At 42.0% G+C, this 25803-nt stretch overlaps 1 protein-coding gene across 1 annotated transcript; it reads right to left on the bottom strand.

Annotated features, from left to right (window-relative positions):
* Positions 1-3851: 3851 nt before the first annotated feature.
* On the bottom strand, positions 3852-23811 carry sec14l1 (SEC14-like lipid binding 1). The gene is made up of 16 exons (XM_033645516.2): positions 23627-23811; positions 23219-23307; positions 16162-16311; positions 15750-15881; positions 15200-15328; positions 13772-13985; positions 13214-13323; positions 11936-12125; positions 11346-11434; positions 11180-11250; positions 9824-9995; positions 9125-9259; positions 6792-6926; positions 6301-6552; positions 5987-6165; positions 3852-5785 (listed from the first exon to the last, which is right to left on the bottom strand). Exons 2-16 carry the CDS (start codon positions 23279-23281, stop codon positions 5680-5682), a joined length of 2127 nt encoding a protein of 708 aa, XP_033501407.2. The 5' UTR covers positions 23282-23307; positions 23627-23811; the 3' UTR covers positions 3852-5679.
* Positions 23812-25803: the final 1992 nt, after the last annotated feature.

Genomic DNA, 25803 nt, shown 5'->3' on the forward strand with positions numbered 1-25803 from the left:
AGGATAATCACATAAAACTTAATAACCACAAACTAGAGACCTAAGTTTGTGTCAAATACAGCCACAGATGAGTTTACACTGGAGTTACTTGAAAGCCCAATGTGTCTCAGGATTATTATTCAACCTTGGCATCTGTGAGAGGCTATGTTACCATGGGGAAATGGTGCACAAGTCATTATTCTGCAAGTACAACCTGTCTACCTTTTGCCATTTATGAGATGTAAATACACAAAAATACAACACCCAAAATCAGCCCCATGCTGAGTATCCCCCTGCCTGCCTCTGGTGTTTCTGAGAGAAGATGATTCATTACCATGTACATATTCCCAATGAAGGCTGGGGGTGTTTATATCTGTAACAGGAGGTCTATTTCAGCAGCACATTATTGATGCAGCCCTCCTCCTATCGCCTGCATTGCTCACTGACGAATTAAGAGATCTAGTGTTCCTGGTTGCAGTATTATTCAGAATCTTAAATTGGCTGCTTCTCCAGACTCGCATATCAGCGATCAGCCAGCAGCTTATGAGGCAGGTTAGAGAAAGAGAGCAGCTTCTTCAGGCCCATCTTTCGGAGACAAATTCCACATAATCTTGTTGTTATAATATCTGTACTCAGGGCAGCCAAAGGATAACAGTGATGAGATGTCAGAATGTTGCTTCTCTGCTGGGAGATTTCTGTATGAATAACTCTCCTGGACAGCAGTATTATTCACGATTAACTACAAAATGGAATCCTGAAATTCAAGCATAACTCATTAAACTGCGGACCAAATCCCAGGTTGTTCAGAGGTAATCAGAATGGACCAAATCTCAGGTTCATAAGAAAGACAAGAATTCTTAAATCAGATTAGATCACCTTCTGGTCTTGGATATGATCTGGATCAAACCTTTGGTATATGTTGTTCAAAAATTGTTGGTAAAATTGGGATAGCTGTGAGTCAAAATGTCAAGGTTGTCCTGATCCCAGTAGAAAGGAGGATTCAGGGTGGATTTCAGGAACAAAATTGAACAAAACATTTTATTTGTTGAATATGCAGACTGAATTATAATTTCCTTGGCATCTGTTATCCTGTTAAATCCATCCATCAATCCATCCATTTTCATCCTCTTATCTAGGGCTGGGTCACGGGGCAGCAGGGTGAGTTCTGCAGATTACTCCAGATGTCCCTCTCCCCAGCAATACTTTCAAGGTCTTTCTGAGGGACCCCAAGGCGTTACCAAGCCAGATGAGATATATAATCCCTCCAGCATGATCAAGGTCAACCTAAGGCCTCCTACCAGTTGGACATGCCTGGGACCAATCTAACAGAAGGCGCCCAGGAGGCATCCTGATCAGATGCCTGAACCACCTCAACTGACTCCTTTCAACGTAAAGGGGCACCAGCTCTACTCTGAGCTCCTTACCCTATCTCTAAGGCTGAGTCCAGCTACCCTCCGGTGGAAACTCATTTTGGTCGCTTGTATCCATGATCTCATTCTTTCAGTCACTACCCAGAGCTCTCAATCATAGGTCGATCTTTGCCAACTGGCTCAGCTCCCCCTTCATACAACAGTCCGGCACAGCGCCCTCATCACTGCAGACGCCACACCAAACTGCCTATCCATCTCACGCTCCATTTTATCCTCACTAATGAGCAAGATCCCAAGATACTTGAACTCCTTTGTTTGGGAAAGTAACTCTCTTCCAACCTGGAGGGGGCAATCCATCGTTTTCCGGCAAAGAACCCTGGCCTTTGACTTGGAGGTCCAGACCATTAAGAGCACTCGTTATCTGGATTTTGTAATCTGTGAAAGTCTGCATCTGGATCCGGGTGATCCAATCAAGTGTTGCTTTAAAAACCAGCACAGAAGTAAGATGGACTAGATTCTTTTCTGTCATAGGAAGCCTAATGTCTCCTTTATCAATGTTGCCTCACAGCAAGAGGGTTCCTGGAGTTTGCATGTTCTCCCAGTGTCAGTGTCGGTTTTCTCCAGGTACTCCAGCTTCCTCCCACAGTCCAAAGACATGCAGGTTAACTGGTGACTCTAAATTGTCCGTAGGTGTGAACGTGTCTGTCTCTATGTGTCAGCCTTGTGATAGTCTGGTGACCTGTCCAGGGTGTACACTGCCTCTCACCCAATGTCAGCTGGGATAGGCTTCAGCCCCCCTTCAACCCCCAACAGGATAAGCGGTTATGGAAAATGAATGAATGAATGTTCCCAAAATCCTCCCTGAATCCAGCCTTCCGTCGGGATCAGGGTAATCCTGATTTTTGGGATTAAAGGTATCCCAATCCTTCTAAAAAGTTTTGAATAACACATACTAAAGGTTTAATCCAGATCAAAAACAAGACCAAATTACATGATATAATCCAATTTCAGAATCTTTTTTTTTCTTCAAACAGCCAATTTTCAAGATTTGATCCAATTCGACAGCAAAAATCCAATTTCTTCTGAACAACCAGGTCCTTGATCCACTTTATTTGTCAAAGAAAGGAGGCAAAATACATCCACAAAAACTACAAAGATGACCTCCTATTCCATGATTGATGCACAGCCATATAAAGTTGCTGGTATCTTTGGGTATTGGTAGCTATGACTTTTGTCAGATGGTTAATTGTGCCAGTACGTGTCCACCGTGGAGGCAAACTTTTGAGTTTGTCCAAACATTTTCCCATCTGGTTTTAGGAAAAGAGTGTAAAACATTCTCACTGGACATCCATGCAACTTCTTCTAACTTTGCCTCTAGTGCCACCATGACAGGGACATTTACGGCTTTGAGTGAAATGTCTCGACAATTGAATAGATTGTCCTAAAATTTGCAGACTTTTAAAACTACAAACTTCCTGCAAAGCCCCAATTTGTTGACTGTTTTGTGTTTTTATATCGATTCTGTTACAGTTTCTGAACTTCAACCTCTGACCATTAGATCTCTGATAAATTATTTTCCGTTAGATGTTATTCATAAATCATAATGTACCCATAAATCACCTCAACACTCGGTGACTGTAGGTCAGCTAGCTACCACCTCTCCCTCACAAGGTTGCATCCAATAAAATGTGATACATTATTTAGGAGAATTCGATTGACTCACCAAACTCTGGTGTTACCTGTATAATAGACGCTGTTTTTCACCCCTGTGAACGCCAGTAAAATAATTCAGTCTTAAATCACATAAATGCTCAGGAAGAGGAGGTTTTAATAGCAAATCAGGTGTATCAGGAGAAAGAGGTGCTGCTATTTATGTGGACAATGTGTGTCTTGGGAGGTCATTAGAGCAAGCTGAGTAATTCAGTAAATAAGCTTCTGGCAAAGTCAGTACACTTCCAATTTCTAACAACCCTGACATGCCAGCAGGAAGTCAGGCTTCTGCTCAATCAGCCCCTCAGAAAACTCAATCCACATGACTTGTGACAAGAATTGTGTTGGGATAAACAACAACATGACACAAGCTTACAAACGAAGGAAGAAAAAAAAGAAATAAAAATACCGGGAAATTCAATTAAGCTTTAGCTGGAAGCATCTGATAAGTTTATGGAAATTAAAGTTTTATGTAAATCAGTTGTCTGCTTGGCCCCGTGCCAGATCACAAGGGGCTGCACAATATTGCATTCAAATGAGCAGCCTCAGAAAACTCAGCAGCTACACCTAACAAGCCCAAAAACAACATTACACGCAATCTAGATGATGCACTGCATATTTTAAAAGAGATTTCACATTATCTGCTCGCTTTTAACATCTCACCTATTGCTGTAAAAATGATTCATAAGCCATCTTTACGATTACACAGAATTACTACCCCACTGCAGCTCTGTTACTGCAGTCATTGTTTCCTAAAATTCAATATAAAGACACACACACACTTCGGAGTAACATCAACGTTAATGCTTGTGATAAAATCTTTATTTAAACAATTCTTGTTTCGATTTCTTAGAAGACCAGACAAAGTGTGAGAGTGGAAACCTATGCGCCGAGTGCACTGCAGATCTGAGAGCGGTTAAATCACAGAATGCACTGACATCTTGTGGACGATGAAAGCAACTTCAGAGACAGAAGCTGTGTGCATTTTACAGATACACACATCAGCCACAGCATTAAAACCACTGATAGGTGAAGTGAATAACATTGATCATCTTGTTACAGTGCAATATTCTACCGCAGAGGTGTCCAAACTTTTTTGAGTAGGGGCCAGATTAGATAATGTGAAAATACCTGGGGGCCAGCTGCGTCTCCCATCGTGTGGGTTATTAAAAAAAATCCCATACAAATGAGACGTGGGGAACTGTTTCATCTTCTAGTGAAAAAGTAATTAACTTTCATGTCTGCTACCTCGCAGTAAATGTCTTGCTTTTAAGTAACAGTTTGTTTGCTTGTTAACCGTCTGTTTATGTAAAGAAAACACATTAGTTCCACCTGCGTAGTTCCTACTTGGTGCATGTCTGCAAACTGTATGATAGTTCTGCCGTTGTGAGGTAAACGGAGGAAATGTAGAGTGATCTTACTTGTGTACTGGGCCACGATTCGCCCCCATGCCTGACTTTGGCCATGTCTGTACCAGGAAACCTTGGGACCTGGCACACCATCGCAGACAAAGTACACCCCTCATGGCAACGACACTTCACGATGGCGGTGGCTCCCCCAGCAGGACAATACACCATGCTACACCGCAAAAACTGCTCAGGAGCGACCCAAAGATTGTGACAGAGAGCTCAAGCTATCGACCTGGCCTCTAAATTCCCCTGATCCCAAGTTGATCGAGCATCCGGTGCCAAAGAACCAAGTCCGATTCGAAGTTGGGCCTTCTTTTATCGAACTTGGCTCTGTCAAGGCATGGACAAAGAACCTCTGGGGCGTTCTTTGGTGCGCTGAATCCCTTGAGTCCTGTGCAAAGGTGAGGTACCAGCATGTCCTACGGATGCTTGATCAGACTGGGATCTGGGGAATTTGAAGGCCAGGTCGACACCTTGAGCTCTTTGTCACATTCCTTGGGTCGTTTCCTATGAATTCTTAAGGTGTGGCATGGTGCATTGCTCTGCTGCGGGGGCCACTGCCATCAGGGAGTGCTGGGTGTACGTGGGTGGGTGATGCATGTCAAGTGGCACCCACATAAACGCCAGGACCCGAGGTTTCCCCAGCAGAACACTGCATTTTAATGACATGATCAATGTTATTCACTTCACCTGTCAGTGGCTTTAATGTTGTGGCTGATCTCAATGCACACGGCTTCTGTCCCTGAAGCTGCTCTCATTGTCCACAAGATGTCAGTGCAGTCTGTCAGGCATCTCATTATGCATTTCCTGATCCAGCAGATGCACAGCAGATGTTATGGACACACATATACTGTGACTACAAATCAGATATGGGACATTCACACTGTGCATTGAATTTGTGATAATATACACTACTATTATTCAAACAAAAATAACAAACAAACAACTCAGGGAACTGATACTTTAAATACATTATTCCCTAGAAACAGAGATCCATGAACCTTTACTGACCCTACTATAATAATAATAATGATGATGAAAACATTTATTTATTAAAACATTTCAATGGCACTCTCCTCACCTTTAACTGTCCGATCAAATTCTCATTTAAGAGTGTGAGGCTGTCTGTGTGTGGAGGCATAAGGCACAGTCGGAGTACGGTGTCAATAGATTTAAGGGCACTGCTGTCTTTGACACCTGCTGGGCAGATGCTACCTTGAGACGGACGAGCTGGCGTTTGATTGGCTAGATGAAGTTGTGGCAGCGCTGAGCTGGGAGAAACCGCTATGACTCGACTCCAGACTGGTCATGGATCCCCTGGAAATAACAAAAGAAGCGTTGAGACATGATTCCACACACTTAATTACTGTATAAACAAACAGGTGACATATGAGTTTATAACAAGTGTCATTTCCAGAAATAACAACATTGATTTTTGATGCAGCCTGAGTGAAAGACAGCTTCAGTATGATAGAAAGAAAACAGGAAAAAAAAGCACAGTGACATAAATAAACTGACCTGAAGTCGTGGGACGCCAGCACCTCTGTGTAGTACATGATCTTACACTTGTGGGAGGAGACCTGCAGCGAGGCCAGCACATCGTCCACACGCGGCAGGCTGGAGGCGGAGCAGGCTGGGGAGCTGTGGAAGCGCCACTGGAGGATGTAGAAGCCAGGCCAGCGTGTAACGTGGGAGCCCTGTTTGAGCAGAGGAAAGCTGCCGGATCAATTTGAGACTGGGATGGAGAATTTAATTTGCTTTGATGCAACAGATAGCACAAAGGGATAAAGGCAAGTTAAAACTGTAGATGGACGGAGAAGAATCTCTCTGACCTGTACGCTCTCTCCCTCCCTGCAGGTGAGAGCTTTCTCCACCATGCTGTAGTCCTTCCCCAGCACCCAGCTCCTGTCAATCAGCTGGGTGTTAACAGCCCCTAGAGACGTGATTGCATGGGCTCCAAGAGTTTCTTTCTTCTGGGGCTGTGGGGCCCTCTTGGAATGGTAGATTTTGAAGATGACATCTCCTTTAGACACGTCAAAGTCCCAGGTGATGACGGAGGACGCTTCTGTGATCTCGATGAGCATCTGCAGGAGGATGTTAGAAGATCGGAAACACAGAAAGGCAGACAGCAGGCCATTAATCACACACTGTAGCGCTCTTTTTCTGAGCCTGCAATATAGACTTCTGCCAGCAGGAGGCACCCTAATCCACAGAATATAACCTGTACACCCTTCCTCTCACCGTTATGCACAATAAAGGTAGCCTCGCTCTTCTCTTTGACACACGTGGACCTAGAGTGCCAGGTTAAAAGCGGATACTGTACCTCATATGGTGCTCCCTTGAAAATACTGGCACTCTTATAGATGGAGTCAGTCAGCAGTCGGTGTTCCTCGCTCTCCAGCTCTTCTGCCGTCCTGTACAGAGATTTGGGGACCACACCTCCCTCTGGGATGTCACACTGGAGTGGACAAAAGAAATAAAAAAAGACACCAAATTCAAACAATGCCAACAAAATATAACTCACATTAAAGAAGGTTCCCACGATCATGGAAACCTGGAAACTCATGGAATTTGACAATCTTGTTTTCCTGGCCTGGGAAATTCATTAAATCCTTAAAATATTTTGGAAAAATCATGAAATTTTGATACAGTAAACTTCTGTGGATAACCTTCCATGTTATGTAATGAAACAGCAAATTTAATTTCTGTAGCTGATGAGATAATGTGGCTCCATGTTGATACATTTAGTTTACCATTATGAACATTTTTTTCATTTTCTCCCCATATAGCGTATCTCTATCCATGCACGCCAGCTATCTGTAGTTTCATTTGAATAGAGTTTGAATCTGATATGTTTGAATAAGCGGAAAATAATGTTATGACAGTGTGATTTAACATGTAAAGTCCTGAATCCCACACTTTCATACCTACACCGCACTTCTACTTTTAAAAAATGTACTGCTTTTTTTAGATGGAGCAATGTTTGTGTTAAATATTATGAACAATGATGGAAATTTAATTTTAGGGTCTTGAAAAGTCATGGAAAAGTTTTGGAATTTTGTCTATGAAAATGTGTGGGAATCCTTATTAAAGCAACATGATGCAACTTTTTCATACCTTAAAATAACAGCTTCAGAATAATTTAGATCAGTGGTTCCCAACTGGTGGGTCATGGTCCATTTTCAATGGACTGCAAATGACTCGCAAACATGTCAAGGTTGTAAAAAACACACTTTTACGTATAGTGATTTTCTGGCACAAAGTTCCTGAGAGTGACAGAGACAGTAAACTAGCTTGGCAACATGGCCAAACTCAAGTACTGTGTGGACCTTAAACTCAGGACTAAGGAGAAATCTTGACCCCGTGGCTGGACATGTTAGGAACCACTGTTTTAGATGATACACTGACTTGTAACAGGGAGAATGTCGCCTCTTTCATTTCCTCCCCATGCTCTAAATGCCTGTTCTTGCACTACATCGCTTTGATGAGCAGGTAGGATCAGATCGTAGCACTTTACGGGACTATGTCGCACTATAAGAGGAAGCTAGCTCGCCTTTAAGCGCTGCTTTTTGTTTCGTTTTCTCACTGCTTTATCTGTATGTGCCTGATTGTAATGTGCTCTTTTGCTGATATGTATGTTGATGGTTTGAAATTAAGATTTAGGATAGAAGCTAGCTCAGCATTCTCAGTACAAGGAGACAAAGTCGAAGTCTTGCTAGAGGAAGCAAATAAGAGAAGTGGCTGAGCAAGAGGTCAGACAAAAGTAAACAAACTAATGCAAGGTTGCAAACAGTTAACACTGCTGTGACATAAGCTGCAGTGATCTCTCTCACAGCTAGCGGTAAAAACAAAGACAATCTGACAATCTGTGTACGATGCAGGCTGTAACCTCATCAGTGTCATCCCCAGCTCACAGAGTGGTGCAGTTATTCAGGATGCCAAAAGTCAAATTCAGACACTTAGCAAATGATGTGTATGAGCTGAAAATATTAGAAATACTTAAAACATTCTGTCAAAATGGTGCTTGTCTCTGCTGCTGAATTAAAAAGCTCTTTGTGCTGCATTCTGTGCATGAAAGGTGCTATATAAATAAAGTTCATTCATTCATTCATTCAGTTTAATGGGTATTCTCTTTGGTTAGTGTCTGTCTCCGATCATGCCCAAATAAATAACACTCTTTTGTGGAAAATCCTGTAACATTACTGCAGCTGTTCGGCTTCTGACGTCACATTTGCTGGTTCAGTAACCTTCAGCTTGTCAACACATGCACGTGTACAGCTGTCCATGAGACAGGGATGACATACCGGTAGATAAGGTCACAGACTATGTCACAGTCTTTCATAAATAAAATTGGCAGGGATGCACACGCTGCTGTCAGACTGTCATTGTTTTCCCGTTAACCATGAGACAGATCACTTCAGCTTACATCAGGACAGAATAAACAGTTTGCAATCCTGTACTTACGACAGAGGTGTATCACTCTGTAACTGTAGGGCCACCAAAAATACTAATTCTTGCATAATGTAGCTAAATAACTGCTGCACACAAAAGAAATCACAGCCGAAATGTCAAATCAGGAGCAAAAGGCCTGGTGCACATTATTATTATTATATGAATCAATATGTTGAGTGTGGCATGCTGCAAACTAAGCCTCACCATGCAGTCCCCTCCCAAGAAGTCAGGGATAATTTCTTTGTCGATATAGTCCACCAGTCCTCCCGGATCCTGGTAGTCGTTACCAGCGTACACAAGGAACTTCTTGCGGGTATTCTCATCGATCAGAGGGCTGACCTGGAAACAACAGAGAACATGAGAGCAGGTTCACAACGTATTCATTATGTATTTGTACTTGATATTGATTTTATCATCATAAAAGCTTTAAATATAATTTCCTTTCGCAATTTGTGGATACATAATGATATCTTTCGCATCTCCAGGCAGCAACAATCACAGCCCATACATTCAATCTGCTTATGTAATGCCTCAAATATATGCAGCTTTTATTACTTTTATTACACTTTTGATTTATTTTCACATATTTGTACATTATTATCTTTATTTCTTTACTTCCAAATATACCACTGCTTATTGCTTTACTGCAGCAATGATCGAATTCCCCCTGAGGATTAGCATATTGCATGGTTTTAATTATCTCCTAACCCTAACCCTCCTCTCCATTTCTTCTTTGTTTATCACTTGCTCATATTCACAATGTTGCACTCTGCTATTAAGAATTCCCATCAGCGGCAAAGCAAGATGCAATCTCTGCGTCTGTACTGAACGACTTCATCCGTTCCTCCACAATAAGATGATGAAATAAAACCACATTAACAGTTGCACACACAATGTACTCACCAGGGTCCAGAGCACTGGGAAAACTCTGGGCGCCCTCAGAATGAGCAGGCGACCCAGAGTCTCGGGGTAGTTGGCCTCCACCACCTCGATGATCCTCAGCAGAGCCTTCACACCTGGTCTCCACAGGTGACGCATGTTAAGACCCTCCAGGTCCACCAGGCACGTCCAGCAGCTGACAGACACATTAACATAAACATTAAACAACTAAATATACAAGCATTTGTATACCTGATTAAATGTTTAAGGGTAACTTAAGTATTTTTCAGTTGGAACCCTATTTTCCCATGTTACTGTGTCTAGGTGACTAATGGGAGTATTGAAACAAACATTCCCCAAATAAACAGGCCTTTACAAAACAAAGTTTAAATCAATGGGATATTAAATGACATCATCATACAAAGAAAACTAAGACTAACCAAACAGGCAGCGGTTAAAGGTCTTCCACGCTCCACACTCACTTCAGCACCCCTGACTTTAACGAACGTTTCTTTAGGTGCCAGGTCAGGTGGTGCATTACGGTGACTCAAAAACTAATAGGAAACTAGGACTTGCTAGACATGGCTCCAACATGGAGCAACCATTTTTTAAACTGGTCCAGTATGTAGTGAGTGAAACAGGCTGCAATGTAACCACTTGGGGCAATTACACACAGTCAATTTACGTCCACTATAAGTGTTTGTTTTTGCCATTGACAGGCTCAGATTGTTATTGTAAGTGTCTGGAAACATCATAGAAAGGATCCCTGTAGAGATAGACCTTTTTATTTAAGAGTATGATCTTTTTTGTTCAACCAGAAAAAGCCTTGAAATCGCTATTGCCAAATTCACCAGGCTCTATTTAAATAAGCAGTAATTTTTGCATTGAAACACTTCATTCAAGGTCAACAGGAACAAAATAAAACTCACAGACGCTGTCTTGTTTGTCTTTCATGGTTCCAACAATCACCAACTCTGATTTGGTTGAAATAAACCCTTAATTCAGCCAGTCAGATGTCAAATTATACTGGCTCTATACACACTAAAATTACTGTTTACTTCAAAGGAGTCTGGTGGGTTTGGCAGTAGCGTTTTCAGGGCACTTTCTGGTAAACAGAAAAGATCCTTTCCATAATGCTTTCAGACACTTAGAATAACAACCAGTGGTAAAAACAAGCACTTTTAGTGGACTTACACAGACTGGCAGCTGCAGCCTTCTCTGGCTATACTGGAACAATTTCAAAAATTGTTGTTCCCATTAGTCACTTGGACAGAAACATGAACAACTACATGGAAAAAAGGGTCCACGATGGAAAATACTGAAGTTACTCTTTAACCAGTGAGACAGTGATAGAAGATAGATGGAGTCATATTTAGGCACCTGATGGGTCTGCCGAAGACTCTGGTGTTTTCTTCACACCGCCTCAGTCCCTCTTCGTTAATGGACAGGACCTGGGTCACATAGAAGTTGTGGTATTAATATAACTGAAGACATCTTACAATATTATCTTTGTGTGTATGTAAAGGCTTGAATATATGCATGTCACCTGTCTCAGTAGCACCTCCTCTCCCAAGGCTCTCACCAAACCCTTTGTGTCCATTTGCCCAAGACGCAAGATATACAGAGGGCGGCCACCTAAACCACACACATGCACAGAAACTCACTGATTGTTCGAGAAAGGGAAATCAATCAGCAGAATGAGTCAGATCCTGTCATAGTAATGACATTAACCACTCTTCAGACCCCCATTACCTATGTGAAGCATAAATTTTCCACTCCAACAGGTATTAATTTAGCATGTGAGCAGCACAAGTACACTTCCTCTGTTCACGTCGTGCCTCTAACCTGGAGGGTCAGCTGAGCTGTTAAAAGCAATGACTCATTTTCAAACACAGGAGCCATGGCAGATGGTGCTCACACTTTACAGTCAATAATTAACAGGTCATTTCAACCCATAAGGACTTTATAAATACAGGAGACTTCATCCCTCTGGCTCTTTATCATCACATCAACTGATAAGTGTTCACTTTCACTGCGTACAAACCATAGCACAACAACAGCAAGCAGTCAAATAACGTGAAAATGAGATGAAGTTAAGATAAAGCTGGCAGGTTGCCAGTATTAATCACACAGTACCTCTGTCGTGGTGGTGCCAGCCTCCGGTGTAATAGTCCTGAAGCAGTTGTGGCCGTTCCCACGTGTCTAACAGGAAGTCTACCTGATGCTGCTTCCTCCAGGTGAGCGACTGGCACAAGAACTCTCTGGCCTTGTCCAGGTTGAAATCCCGTGCCCTCAGGAAGCGCAGCACATGCTGGTCCTTTGGAATCTGTACAGCAACAAGCAGGGGTCAAAACTCGGGTGCAAAGCTCTGAGTCAAAGAAGCTGTATGAGACATTCAGAGCACATGTATGATTCTGAGTCTGAACTGGGATTGCATGCACATGGCTCTCAACATGGAGGTGGCTAATGGTGAGCAGCTAACGGGGCTAGCAGCACAAACAGTGCTAGCAGCAGCAACAGTGCTGATAGAGCTAATGGTGTTAATGTGGGGAGGAGTGAGAGGGTGAAATGGGATGGCGTTATCAGCAGAAATGACTGTATGAGTGCAGTGCAGAGCAGCGGTGATAAGCTCAACAGTGGGACACACCCACAACGACTACCATGCACGTGCAAACAGACTATCTTCCACAACAAAGAAAAGAGAAGCTCGGATTATAACACACAGAGGTAGCGCGACTTCATTCTTGGCTCAGGACGCCATTACTCCACTATATCTTTACATAGCAAATAGTGGTTTGCTTCTAATAAAGGGGCTCTATGCAAAATTTGGAGTGTATAAGTCGTCTGGACACAGTTCCCTACATAGAGGTGGCAGAAACGGCAGCTAGCAGTGCTGGTGAAGCTAACAGTGTTTACAGGGGGGAACCTGAGGGTGGGCGCTATGCTTCTGCTACACTGCCGTCCCAATATCAGCCGTAACCGTTGTATGAGTGCAAAGCAAAGCTGGCAATGGTGAGCTAGCAAGTGGGATACACACATGCACTAACAGGCACCTGCAGCCAGACAGGCTTACCACAACAAACCACAGAGAAGCTCAAATTACAACACACAGAGGTAGCGTGACTTCATTCTTTGCTCAGGATTACTCCACTGTATCTTTACAAAGCAAGGTGCGGCTTGCTGCCATATTAACGCTCTGAATGTTGCATACAGATCCTTTAAAGTTACTAATAAATGCAATGACTTAACCTTTAAGGCTATGACTGCTTGATTTTCTTATAATCTACAGTACAGTACCTACAAGTGTGGAGGAGCTGAGCAGAAGTCTAGATTGAATGAGTGAATAAGTGTGTGTTTTACATAATTGCACAAAGTGCTCTGTAGTCAGCCAAAGTGTGTTTATGTTTACGCGACCTTGCCCTTGTGGGTTTCCTGGAGCCACTGGCGCAGACGGATAAGACAGCTCTCCTGCAGAGGCGTTAAATCACCAAGGTAACGCCTAATGTAGTCAGCATCCAATTTGTCTGCAGGCCAAAACACATGTACAATGTAAAGTCAGCACAGATTGCATGCACAGATCTGAGAGATGAGGAGCTGTACAGCATGGTGTGTTTTCAACATAAGGGAAAATAATAAAATAATTTACTGCTGTTGTTTTTTGTTTCAAGATTTGCCACTATTGTTCTCAGAGTTAGTGCCAAAGCAAGGGTCAGCTGTGTGGGATCAAAAGCTCAGCAATAGTTCTTTCAATTCATGGGGACAGTAATATCTTAAGCTTTTGAATCAATAATTATTTCCTGTTATTACTCACAGACATAAGTTAGTTCACCCTCAGTCCTTTGGGTGAATTAATTTACACAAGTCACCATAACAGTATGACCGACCCACACCTTTTAACTTTACCACTGTGCCTTTGTGTTGTGTGCTGGCTGCTACTCCATATTTAATTATGACTAACGAGCAAACACTGACCGTCGGGGGAGCCAGCCACGAGCTCCGCAGAACACGCCGGGTCTTTACTGTCCAGTCCATTCTTAGCACTGCTCCCTGGGATGGCTCTGGCAGTGGAGCGGGGCGGCAGCTGGAGCCTGGTCGTGCCAGAGGCAACAGGAGGGGTCCAGCGAGGTATGTAAGTTACTCCTTCTTTCTCCAGCTCGTTGAGGTAGTACTCGATAATTTCTTTACCCTGCAATATCGGAAGGAGACAAGTCTTCAGGTAATTACATGTAAAGCAGGAACAGACCGACTCAACAGATCACAGAACACAAGTGGAGTAGTTTCCATCTTATCTGTCGAATCGAAGGTTCTGTGTCAACCATTTCTCTTTGCTTTCTTTTGTCAAGTATGGCTGCCTCAGGTCAGTTTGGGATCAATATTATTTTCTTTATAAATGCTTCCCTTTGGGCACATTATTCATAAGACATTGTGTCTCTTTTCATTTTTATGGAGATGATATGCAGATGCACCTGCCCATCATATCCACAGACCCTGGAGTGATGAGTTTACTTAATGACTGCCTTACTGATGTCAAAAGCTGTACTACCCAGCACATGACAAAACAAATCTGCCTTTGGCTGGTCCCCTATTGGATCATATTAAGTTTGTTGTAAGAAATCTTGGTGTCTGGTTTGACAGTAATTTAAGTTTTGAGCAGTACCTCACAAAGCTGGTGCAATCATGTTTTTATCATCCTAGATATTTCAAAAATACGAGCTAACTTATAAAGACCTGGAGACCATTTTACAGGCCGTCATCTCATCACGCCTGGATTACTGCAACAGCCTCTTTTCTTGCCTGAACCAAAGCTCGACTGATACAGAGCTCAGCTGGCAGGCTTTTAACCAGAACAAAGAGACCTGATCACATCACTCCAGTTTTAGCCTCTCTACACTGGCTCCCAGTATGTTTCAGAATAGATTTTCAGATTTTACTGATTACTTGTGAAGCTCTTTGTGGCCTTTCTCCCTGATATATCTCTGACCTCTTAGTAACAAATGTACCAGTACCCAGAGGTCTTTTGTTTGTTGCACAGGCCCGGACAGAGAGACCTGTGGCTTTGAAACAGTCTGCCTAAGGAAATCAGTTTGGATGAGACAGTGAGCTCTTTGCTAGTCCCTTCTTTCAACATACTTTTGTGGTTTTACTTGAGTTGTAATTTCCTTTAAACTGTCTATAATTCCTCAGTTTGTATATACCTTTTTATTAAAAATTTGTTTACTTTCAAAACCTGTTTTACTTTGCTGCCTTGTGAGGCACTTTGTAAAGCTGTTTTGAAAAGTGCTCTGGAAATAAAGATTACCGTTATTATGTTATAAACACAACTGGCAAATGCAAATAAAACTTTCCACAATTTCAGATAGATTTCCACAAGTTGGAGTCAATTTAATTAAAGATGCAAACCTTTTTAATGCTGCTAGCATACTGCTTCATAGCTATCTTCTCTGCTGTGCTCTCAAAGCCAAAAAAGGACTTAATATCCAGACTAGCTGTCTGTTCAAAGCACGTCCAGTCCTCATTCTCTGGATGAACCTGTGGAGGAGGAGAAAAATGTGTGATGAACATGGAAACTTCAACTCAGTATGTCACAATAAAGTGAAAAAAGCTGCAATATAATATACAATAATGAACCAAAGGTGAAGTAAGCACATGCAGCAGAGACGATATTGCTGGCAGGGGTAATGTTGTGAAAAAAAAGGAGTCGTGTCAACAGGGTGGGTATTATTGAAGTGAGTCACGTCACATTGACTTTAAGACTCCACCTGTTGACACAAGTGTTTGGCGCATTTGGCTCAGTCAAAAAGGATCATTTAGATTAATATTTGATGCACTGGATAGAAAAGCCAGCTTTTTCCTGCATGTGCAGCAGTGGGGATCTTGTTTGTGACTTATTCTTTGCACTTGGTATTGTAAAAATGTTACATATATACAACAACAAAGAAATAAAACTCACCGAGTAGTTGCAGCACTCACGGACAATGACCCTGTTGGAGAAGGTCTCGTTGTGGACCTCAATGTGCAGCGTCCTTTCTCTGCGATTTAGAGAGTTCTTTTGGATGAAGTACAGGTAGTCTACACCAGCAATCTACAGACAGAGACAAAAAACAGATGGTTTACACAATCCTTTCAAATGCAGCATTGCCCCGCTCAAGCATTCCTATTTTTGCTCTTCAAAACGAATGACCTGATTACAGCAGCTTAACCGCTGTCAGAGTCCAAGAACACAGGGATGTTGTATGTTGTAAAGCCCTCTGAGGCAAACTGTGATGTGTGATGTTGGGTTTTAGAAATAAAACTGAACTGAATGAACCTATTATGACTGTTTCATCGCCTTTCATGTTCTGCAAAAGGTAAAGGAGAGGTACCCTTTTAAGAAGCCGTGGGGCCTCGATGTCGATCATACAGCGCCTCTCAGTTACCACTGTGGATCCATCCTTGCTTTGGCTCTCGCTGATGATCTCACTGCCTACAAACACTGGGATCAGGTGGGACTTTGGGAACCTCCTCACATAGGCCTGAGGGAGGGAAAGAAATCATATGTCAGAGAAATTTATGGGAGAATTCATAGGTTCTCTTGTTGTGATGTTTTTTTGTTGTGCTTTTATTGTGAACAGCACTGGTGTGCCTGGCTCTGTACATTCTGTTCCCACTTGAGCTTTTTTCTTTTGTCCTGCCCACTGTGAGCTTGCTCTCTGATTGGGCAGGAAAGCTGTTTTGAATGAACCCATTACAAGAAGGTCACTTGTATTTGCCAAAAGAGTGAACTATACTGCTGCTGACTCAAGAGTACAGCATGTGATGTACAGCACATATTTTCTGTGTCTGGTGAGGACGCGTTTAGTGGTTTTAACTGTTTATATAAATACATGCTGCTGCTGTGGAACCTTTTACAAGCAGCAGTTTGTGTTTTACTGCCCGCAACACACTGCATGACCATCTGTCCCAGCCAATGTCACCGGGGCTCACCTGTCAATACTGATTGAGTCGCTAAGCGGCTGTTTCAGGATGTGCAAAAACAGTCTATGTACCTTGCAGCAGTGCTGCTGATAAAATTTGATTGGGAAAGGGTAGAACTCTACCATCACAGTTTAGACAGCTGCCTGTTTAATGTTTAGAGTAACTGCCATGGGGGAGTAAACTATTGCTGCTACACTTGATGTACCCTGAGCCCTTAGATGTGGCAACCACTGACAACCTGAACTGGTAATTTAGCCCAAGTTTGAAGAGTTAGATTTACTCAAGCCTGCACTTTAGTACAATTTAACGGTACTTGTACTTGAGTATTTCTATTTTATGCTACTTTATACTTCTACTCCACTACATCCCAGAGGGAAATTTTGTAATTTTTACTGGACTACATTTACTCCACAGCTAATGTTACTTGTTACTTTTCAGATTAATTCAATATGTGATTCATATTTATTAGTCGCGGGTGGGTGGGGGGGGGGGGGGGGGGGGGGGGGCGGAGCCTATCCCAGCTGACATTGGGTGAGAGGCGGGGTACACCCTGGACAGGTCGCCAGACTATCACAGGGCTGACACATAGAAACAGACAACCATTCACACACACATTCACACCTACGCACAATTTAGAGTCACCAATTAACCTGCATGTCTTTGGACTGTGGGAGGAAGCTGGAGCACCCTGAGAAAACCCATGCACAGGGAGAACATTCAACCTCGCCATGGAGGGTCTCCCACAGTGAGGTTCGAATACCTAAAAAATTTGTGCCGTACGACCGAAGAAAACAGAGGAAAAGGGCTGTGGCATTCGCTTCGCTCAAGACGTAGAAAACCCACACTGCACCACACCGGTCCATTTTGAAACAGGAAACAATATGGCAGCCAGCTGGTAGCAAATTAAACACTAACCTAAATATGTTTCTAAAAACATTTTAGGTGAGAAATAGTCAATACCGTAACAGAATCTTGGTTTATATTTACCTAGTTTTAATGTTTGATCAGAGTTTGGTCTGCATTTGAGAGAGAGGGGAGGCTCTCTTTCTCAATCCGCTTCTACACTCCATACGAAAATGTGGAAGTACAAACTGTCCTTCAACCAACAGCCCTTGAGCCAGTGAAATTTAATTTGAGCTGAAAGATGAGCAGGGAAGATCTGGGCACTGGTAAAATGGAGAGAAGTTCACCATAGTTCATTTACACACTCTATCCACATTGTTATGCTGGTTGAAAATCGGCTGAGGCTAGTCTTTCAACAACACACATGCATCCTGCTTGCACCGATACTGCACAGCATATGAGATATCTAATCAACAGGATAACATTGTCCGCTCAGCGAACTAAAACTGGGAAAGGTTGCCTTGGCAAATAAGCAGCATTGACTACTGTTATTTAACAATCATATGTTTCATTGATTGCATAGAAACGTAAATATTTGTGCTCCATATTCCCGTCAGAGCTAAAAGCATACTGAGTGCACACAATATGAAAGAGCAGCAAAGTAGAACTTTTAATCCACCATCATATTTCACATGAGCAAACCAATAACAGTCTAATGACTGCGGAGCAACATAATACTTGGTTTACTTGGGGAATATTGATGAAAAGAAAATGGGTGTCTGTCAACCATGCACACATATCTATTACATACATATGATCCAAGGTAAGTCATAAAGACGTGGCATGGAAGAGACAACAATAATGTCACCGGTTAAACATGCAGCACTATACAGGACGCTGATTGTTAGCAGGAGTAATATCAGCCAGGTGGGCTAATGATAAAGTCCAGAGATAAATGGAAGCTGGAGGTGGCAGACTATTCACTGGATTCTCTCCTCTAGGCTGGATCTTTTCACAGGAGCTGTTATTTACTTTTCACAAAAGGGCTATTTTGAGATGCTTTTCAATAAAGTGCAGTGATGCGAGATGAATTTTAGACCTGTGATTTTCTCTGAGAGATGTTTCATGGGAAATAAAGCTTGTGTGGGTGTCAACTTGGGACTCCTGAGTTACAGTCTGCAGAGCAAAGTGTCACTGCAGGTGATGGTCACGGTTTTTTACCCCGCTCTGAGGATGTTGCATAAGTCTTTGGCTTAATATATAACTGCAGAGAGCAGGAAACAACAGCAGGAGCAGACCGTGGAAGTTGGTGAAAACACACTCAAGGAAATGCAAACTTATTTTTTACCTTTGTCATAGTTTTGCTTCACACAGAGTGTTCCTGTTCTTACAGGAATTTAAAGCATTGAGTTGAAGGTTGTAGGTGAAGTGAGCAATATATCAAAATCAAAAGTGTGCTCTCTGTTGCTATTTCAGTGGATTTGCTTGGTATGACTGTTGAATACTGCTGCACTTAAATCCAAATATTTTGACAGTTACATTAAAATAGCTAGAAAAATATGTGCTGAGGAATTCAGCCTGGGAATTTGAGGTATATTATATAACTAATAGCTTTTTTTCCCCTTTACATGGTTGCAATCAAAGTAACTCCCTTGAATCCTCACCCCCACATAAGCACCATATTGTAGTGACAAGAAGCAAATAATCAGGGTTCAAAGAATTTTCAAAACTTTTCCATAATCCATCCATCCATAAATTTTCATCTGCTTATCCAGGGCCAGGTCGAGTGGGCAGCAGGCCAAGCAAAGCACCCCAGACATCCCTCTCCCCAGCAACACTTTCCAGCTCCTCCTGGGGGACCACAAGGCGTTCCCAGGCCAGATGAGATATGTAATCCCTCCAGTGTGTTCTGGGTCTGCCCCGGGGCCTCCTACCAGTGGGACATGACCGGAACACCTCTAACGGGAGGCGCCCAAGAGGCATCCTGATCAGATGTCCGAACCACCTCAACTGACCCCTTTCGATGCGAAGGAGCAGCGGCTCTACTCCGAGCTCCCTCCGGATGTCCGAGCTCCTTACCCTATCTCTAAGGCTGAGCCCAGACACACCACGGAGGAAACTCATTTCGACCACTTGTGTCCGCAATCTTATTCTTTCAGTCACTACCCAGAGCTCATGACCATAGGTGAGGGCTGGGACGTAGATGGGCCAGAAAATCCATAAAGATTTTATCCTATTTCCATGACTTTCTTTGAATAATTTAAAATGAGTAGGCCTATATAGATAGCAAGACAGCTATTCAGTATTACACATGCATTACCAGGTGTTTGTGGATAAGGAAACCGCTAGCGCTTGCTAACATTACTAGGCTGCGCCCCTTTTTGGAAAATAGAAAACCAAAGATCTTACAGATAAACGTCAAAGCAATTTTATGTGTTTGGATTATAATTTTTAGTTTCTATGTATTTATTTCTTGTTAAACAAATTTGTTTTTTCGAGACATATCTAAAGTAGCAGCCTCTGGGGCTGAAAAATGAAGCCAACACATGAGTGCCAAAAACTGCAGATTTTTTAACAGCTGCTTGAGGCTGTCTCTGGAAGCCAGTCAATCTCCATAGACCCCAATGTTAAAATGCCAAACATTACAGCAGACAAACATGTTTGCAGCCTGGTTTCTGCAGCTAATTTCCCATTCATGACAGCTATACAGGGGTAAAATTTTATTTAACTCACAGATTTACATTTTATTAAAGCTTAAAGTTATGCATAATTAAGGGCGGGCCACTTTGAGTGACAGGTCGTCTGCTGATAGTGTCCTTGGCATCTCAGTCAGATCCACCCCTCAGTCCTCCACAGCACCGGCCTCTCGCCCAAATACAGTCCCTTCTGGCTCCAACAATCCAAGATGGTGGCGGCCGTAATACCAAACTCTGGGCTTTAAAATAGGAGTGACGCCATGGTAGCTACAGCTATGGTCATTGCCTGAAACTGAACATTTGTGATACCCCAATAAATTGAGGTTAAATGCCGTCATGTCCTGTCAGTCTTCCCCATCTAAGTGGATCAGTGCGCTGAGAGGGGACGCGGCCTCTGCAATAATGCAATGACACAATGCCGGTCTGGATTATGTGTATCGCATGATACTAGTGACATTTCAACAGTCACGCTATGTGGCACTACATTTTAAATTAGTAATATTAGAAACAAATTTTGTGTGAATAACAGCCAAAACACTGAATATTCAAAACTTTTCCATAACATGTTATTTTCAAACCCTTTCCAGAACTGGAAAACAGTTTTTCTGATTCCATACCTTTTCCAGGAAATTCACAGCTGTGGGAACCCTGAATAACAGCAACAACATTACACAAGCTGAGTTTCAAAGAGCTACAGATGCAGAGACTCTGAGAAAGTAACCTAAAGTTAAATAAGCAGCTTTTACACAGTATGCACCCTGTATATTATTGTATTTGCCACAGCGTCAGTAGAAGAGAGCATATACAGAATTCTGTTTATTCACTCAAACCCACAGCATTCACTGCAGGTAAGAGACAAATGACCCTGGCAGGCAGACAAGGCTGCAGACATTCTGTAGGGTGTCTGAAAGTGTCTGTTGAATTTAGTCTGAAAGGTACCGCTGACACAAACACCTACAATATTATGTTAGAGGTTATTCTCTCAGTTTGCTCAACACAAAAACACTGTATACAGCAGAAAGAAGGTTCATGCTACCTAAAGCAATGACAAGTATAATGCAGAAAATATACAGAGCCACAGTCAGGTGGAATTCAAAGCCAGTGCATACTGTTCAAGAGATATTAAGGACTGGCTCAAACATTTGTTTTAACAGTATTTCCAGACATTTCAGGAGCCATAATTGAATTGTGTGTGTGTAAATGTGTATAAAGTGCAAACCTAAGTGAAAGCAGAAATCTCCTTTCGGACACAGAGAATGAGAGATGTATTTTAATTGCTCTATTTTATTGAAATTAAATGTGTGAGGGCAAAGGATGGATAAAAATATAAATTAAGGTCATTCAGACAAGTATGTTTGTTTTTTAAAGGTCCAGTGTTTAGAATTTAGGGGGACATATTGGCAGAAATGGAATATAACATAATAAGTATGTTGCCTTTAGTGTATCATCACCTGAAAGTAAAAAATAGTTCCCATCCACATAGATCGATATGCTGCACTGCCAAGTTTCGAATAGACCAGGAGTAGGCAACCTTTACTATGAAAAGAGCCATCATCGGCCAAAAACAAAAAACATCTGTCTGACACTGCAAAACATATTTGAATAAAGGTAACAGGCTATTAAGTCTAAATTAGCCCATCAACATTATTAATAGTTCTAAATGAGCATTCATTCATATGATTTACTACAAAGTGGCTTCTCTGCAGTTGGCTATTTGTAATTATTTAGCACTTTAACTTTGCAGCATTGGTGCTGAATGCAAAATAATCTTTCCATACATTATTAAATCCTCTATTTTCCTCAAAGACTTTCCTTTTTTGGATTTGGAATCCATAGCTTGGCTTGCTAGAGAGACTCCAGGCTAACCACCACTACTTAAGTTCGGTAAAAGTTAGAGGACAAGGCTCCAGGTCGTAGACGATGACGCTCATAATGGTTGATGAAACATTAAAACATCTTTTAATTCAATGTATTGGCCTCACATTTTTACAGTTGTAGAATGCAGTGCTCACTCTGGGCCTACAATGACAAATGAAAATTTGACTGTTAAAAAAAAAAAAACAGTTATTCATTTCCATATAATTTTATGTCAAAGACACAGAAAGCAAAGAGAGAGGAAGAGACCTCTGCAGATAATTCGGCTTACGGTAAAAAAACCTCCTGAACATCCGCATGCTAAGTTATCAGAGAAAAAAGGTGAGCACGCATTAGCAGATGCTGGGGTAGTCTTACTGTAACAAGCTAAAAGACATAGGAGAAACACTGATTTGCAATATGAAACTGCTTTATTCAGGGGTTTTACTGCTTCAACTCACCGCATCTGTTTGTTTTTGAGAGGAAGAGAGAGAGAGAGAGAGAGAGAGAGAGAGAGAGAGAGAGATAATTCAGCTCCCAGGAAAAACTCCTGAACAATAAACAGAAGTTTCAGTGGGCTGCAATCTGCAGTCCTCACTGCTAGATGCAATTAAATCCCCCTAAATCTTACACACTGGATATTTAAAAATTACTATTTATATGTGAGAAAAAGAAAAATCTTATGTGCCATGACTTCTTGACGAATTGTGATCGTTTTATAATTTTGTGTTTGTCTTAATGGTTGTTAAATGGATGCTAAATTTGTTTCTCTCCCTACTTGAATGTTAATTCAATGAGATTAACTGTTTTATTTGTTGTGTTATGATTCTATATATGTGAGGACCCCAGGAAGAATAGCTAGTGTTCATGCTGATGCTTCTAGAGATCCTAATAAAGAAAGAATAAAAAAATAAACTTTTCTACAAAGAGTAAAAGTAGAAGAGTGTGACTACAGAGTTCAAGGGTCACAGCAGCCACAGTGGCTACAATGGTAATAGCTGCACCTTAATCTCCAGTTTAGTTACGCAAGAGGTGGCAGACTCTCATTAGCTTGTATCAAGGCACCACTCACCGCCATTATCAGCTCAAATGGATGCTTGTAGACCCGAACTGGGGACTGGTACTCCTGCACCATGGCTGCAACTCTTTCACAGGGAGCCTCTGTTAGATAAACACACAGATACTATCAAGGCACAGCGGAAGTATTCATTAAAAATGCACGACGAGCAATTTGCATGGGTTACATTGTAGTGAGTGTCGGTTGTAAAAAGTTTACATCATAGCAGCCGAGTACAGGGACTTTATGAAATGAGTTTAACACCATATTTAAGGGTTAAAGCGTATAAGAAGAAAACATAAGAGTTTGTATATACCCAGCACTGAAAGGGTTAGCATCAGTGTAAAAACAATAAGTGCACACTGTGTACTATTTGGTGACAAACGGCCACAACAGCGATAACACTCGACGGACATGACTTACAGCAGTGTTGAATCCTGTCCGGGGAATTTAAGATGCGTCACAGCAGCTCTCCAACTCTCTGTGTTTTATCCATAATGTCAGCTGACAGAGCAAAGTGCTGTTTCCTGCATTGTTAATCCATGAAAAATGAAAACTACAGACGGGTCCGTTACTCTGGAGCACCAAATGTAGCCCCGCCTCTGCCAGACAAACAGGAAGTCCATGTAACAGTTTTGTTTTTTTTTTCAAAGGTGGAAGTTTAAGAATGAGACGTTTTATTATGAAAGGCCCCACGCGCTGTCTCCCCCCTGACCAACAACAACAGGTTCATTATTGTTTAGTTTTTAAAAAATTATGGAAACAATTATCCTCTTATTAACTTATATGAAGTCATGTCTTGGTCTTTTTCATTTTAAATTATAGTCCTGGCGTTTCAAATTCTTTTAGGTTTATATTTTCTTATACTGTCCACCCCCTAAAACGTTCAAATATTGTTGTTCACCTGATCAACCACTTGTAATGTATATATTTATAAATTATATATATGTATATGTACAGTACAGGCCAAAAGTTTGGACACACCTTCTCATTCAATGTGTTTTCTTTATTTTCATGACTGTTTACATTGTAGATTCTCACTGAAGGCATCAAAACTATGAATGAACACATGTGGAGTTATGTACTTAACAAAAAAAGGTGAAATAACTGAAAACATGTTTTATATTCTAGTTTCTTCAAAATAGCCACCCTTTGCTCTGATTACTGCTTTGCACACTCTTGGCATTCTCTCGATGAGCTTCAAGAGGTAGTCACCTGAAATGGTTTTCCAACAGTCTTGAAGGAGTTCCCAGAGGTGTTTAGCACTTGTTGGCCCCTTTGCCTTCACTCTGCGGTCCAGCTCACCCCAAACCATCTCGATTGGGTTCAGGTCCGGTGACTGTGGAGGCCAGGTCATCTGCCGCAGCACTCCATCACTCTCCTTCTTGGTCAAATAGCCCTTACACAGCCTGGAGGTGTGTTTGGGGTCATTGTCCTGTTGAAAAATAAATGATCGTTCAACTAAACGCAAACCGGATGGGATGGCATGTCGCTGCAGGATGCTGTGGTAGCCATGCTGGTTCAGTGTGCCTTCAATTTTGAATAAATCCCCAACAGTGTCACCAGCAAAACACCCCCACACCATCACACCTCCTCCTCCATGCTTCACAGTGGGAACCAGGCATGTGGAATCCATCCGTTCACCTTTTCTGCGTCTCACAAAGACACGGCGGTTGGAACCAAAGATCTCAAATTTGGACTCATCAGACCAAAGCACAGATTTCCACTGGTCTAATGTCCATTCCTTGTGTTTCTTGGCCCAAACAAATCTCTTCTGCTTGTTGCCTCTCCTTAGCAGTGGTTTCCTAGCAGCTATTTGACCATGAAGGCCTGATTGGCGCAGTCTCCTCTTAACAGTTGTTCTAGAGATGGGTCTGCTGCTAGAACTCTGTGTGGCATTCATCTGGTCTCTGATCTGAGCTGCTGTTAACTTGCGATTTCTGAGGCTGGTGACTCGGATGAACTTATCCTCAGAAGCAGAGGTGACTCTTGGTCTTCCTTTCCTGGGTCGGTCCTCATGTGTGCCAGTTTCGTTGTAGCGCTTGATGGTTTTTGCGACTCCACTTGGGGACACATTTAAAGTTTTTGCAATTTTCCGGACTGACTGACCTTCATTTCTTAAAGTAATGATGGCCACTCGTTTTTCTTTAGTTAGCTGATTGGTTCTTGCCATAATATGAATTTTAACAGTTGTCCAATAGGGCTGTCGGCTGTGTATTAACCTGACTTCTGCACAACACAACTGATGGTCCCAAACCCATTGATAAAGCAAGAAATTCCACTAATTAACCCTGATAAGGCACACCTGTGAAGTGGAAACCATTTCAGGTGACTACCTCTTGAAGCTCATCGAGAGAATGCCAAGAGTGTGCAAAGCAGTAATCAGAGCAAAGGGTGGCTATTTTGAAGAAACTAGAATATAAAATATGTTTTCAGTTATTTCACCTTTTTTTGTTAAGTACATAACTCCACATGTGTTCATTCATAGTTTTGATGCCTTCAGTGAGAATCTACAATGTAAATAGTCATGAAAATAAAGAAAACGCATTGAATGAGAAGGTGTGTCCAAACTTTTGGCCTGTACTGTATAATCAAGCTCC

Source organism: Epinephelus lanceolatus, chromosome 18 (genome assembly GCF_041903045.1).
Source record: "Epinephelus lanceolatus isolate andai-2023 chromosome 18, ASM4190304v1, whole genome shotgun sequence".
NCBI classification, from domain to species: Eukaryota; Metazoa; Chordata; class Actinopteri; order Perciformes; family Serranidae; genus Epinephelus; species Epinephelus lanceolatus.

What these genes read in the sequence shown, in the direction of transcription:
- sec14l1 (XM_033645516.2), bottom strand. Translation starts at nt 23,281, where the DNA reads ATGGTGCAGGAGTACCAGTCCCCAGTTCGGGTCTACAAGCATCCATTT. An exon ending in ATGCTAGCAGCATTAAAAAG is followed by an intron (nt 13,986 to 15,199) that starts GTTTGCATCTTT and finishes CCGATATTGCAG; the next exon opens with GGTAAAGAAATTATCGAGTA. An exon ending in GTCTTCGGCAGACCCATCAG is followed by an intron (nt 9,996 to 11,179) that starts GTGCCTAAATAT and finishes TGTGTCTGTCAG; the next exon opens with CTGCTGGACGTGCCTGGTGG.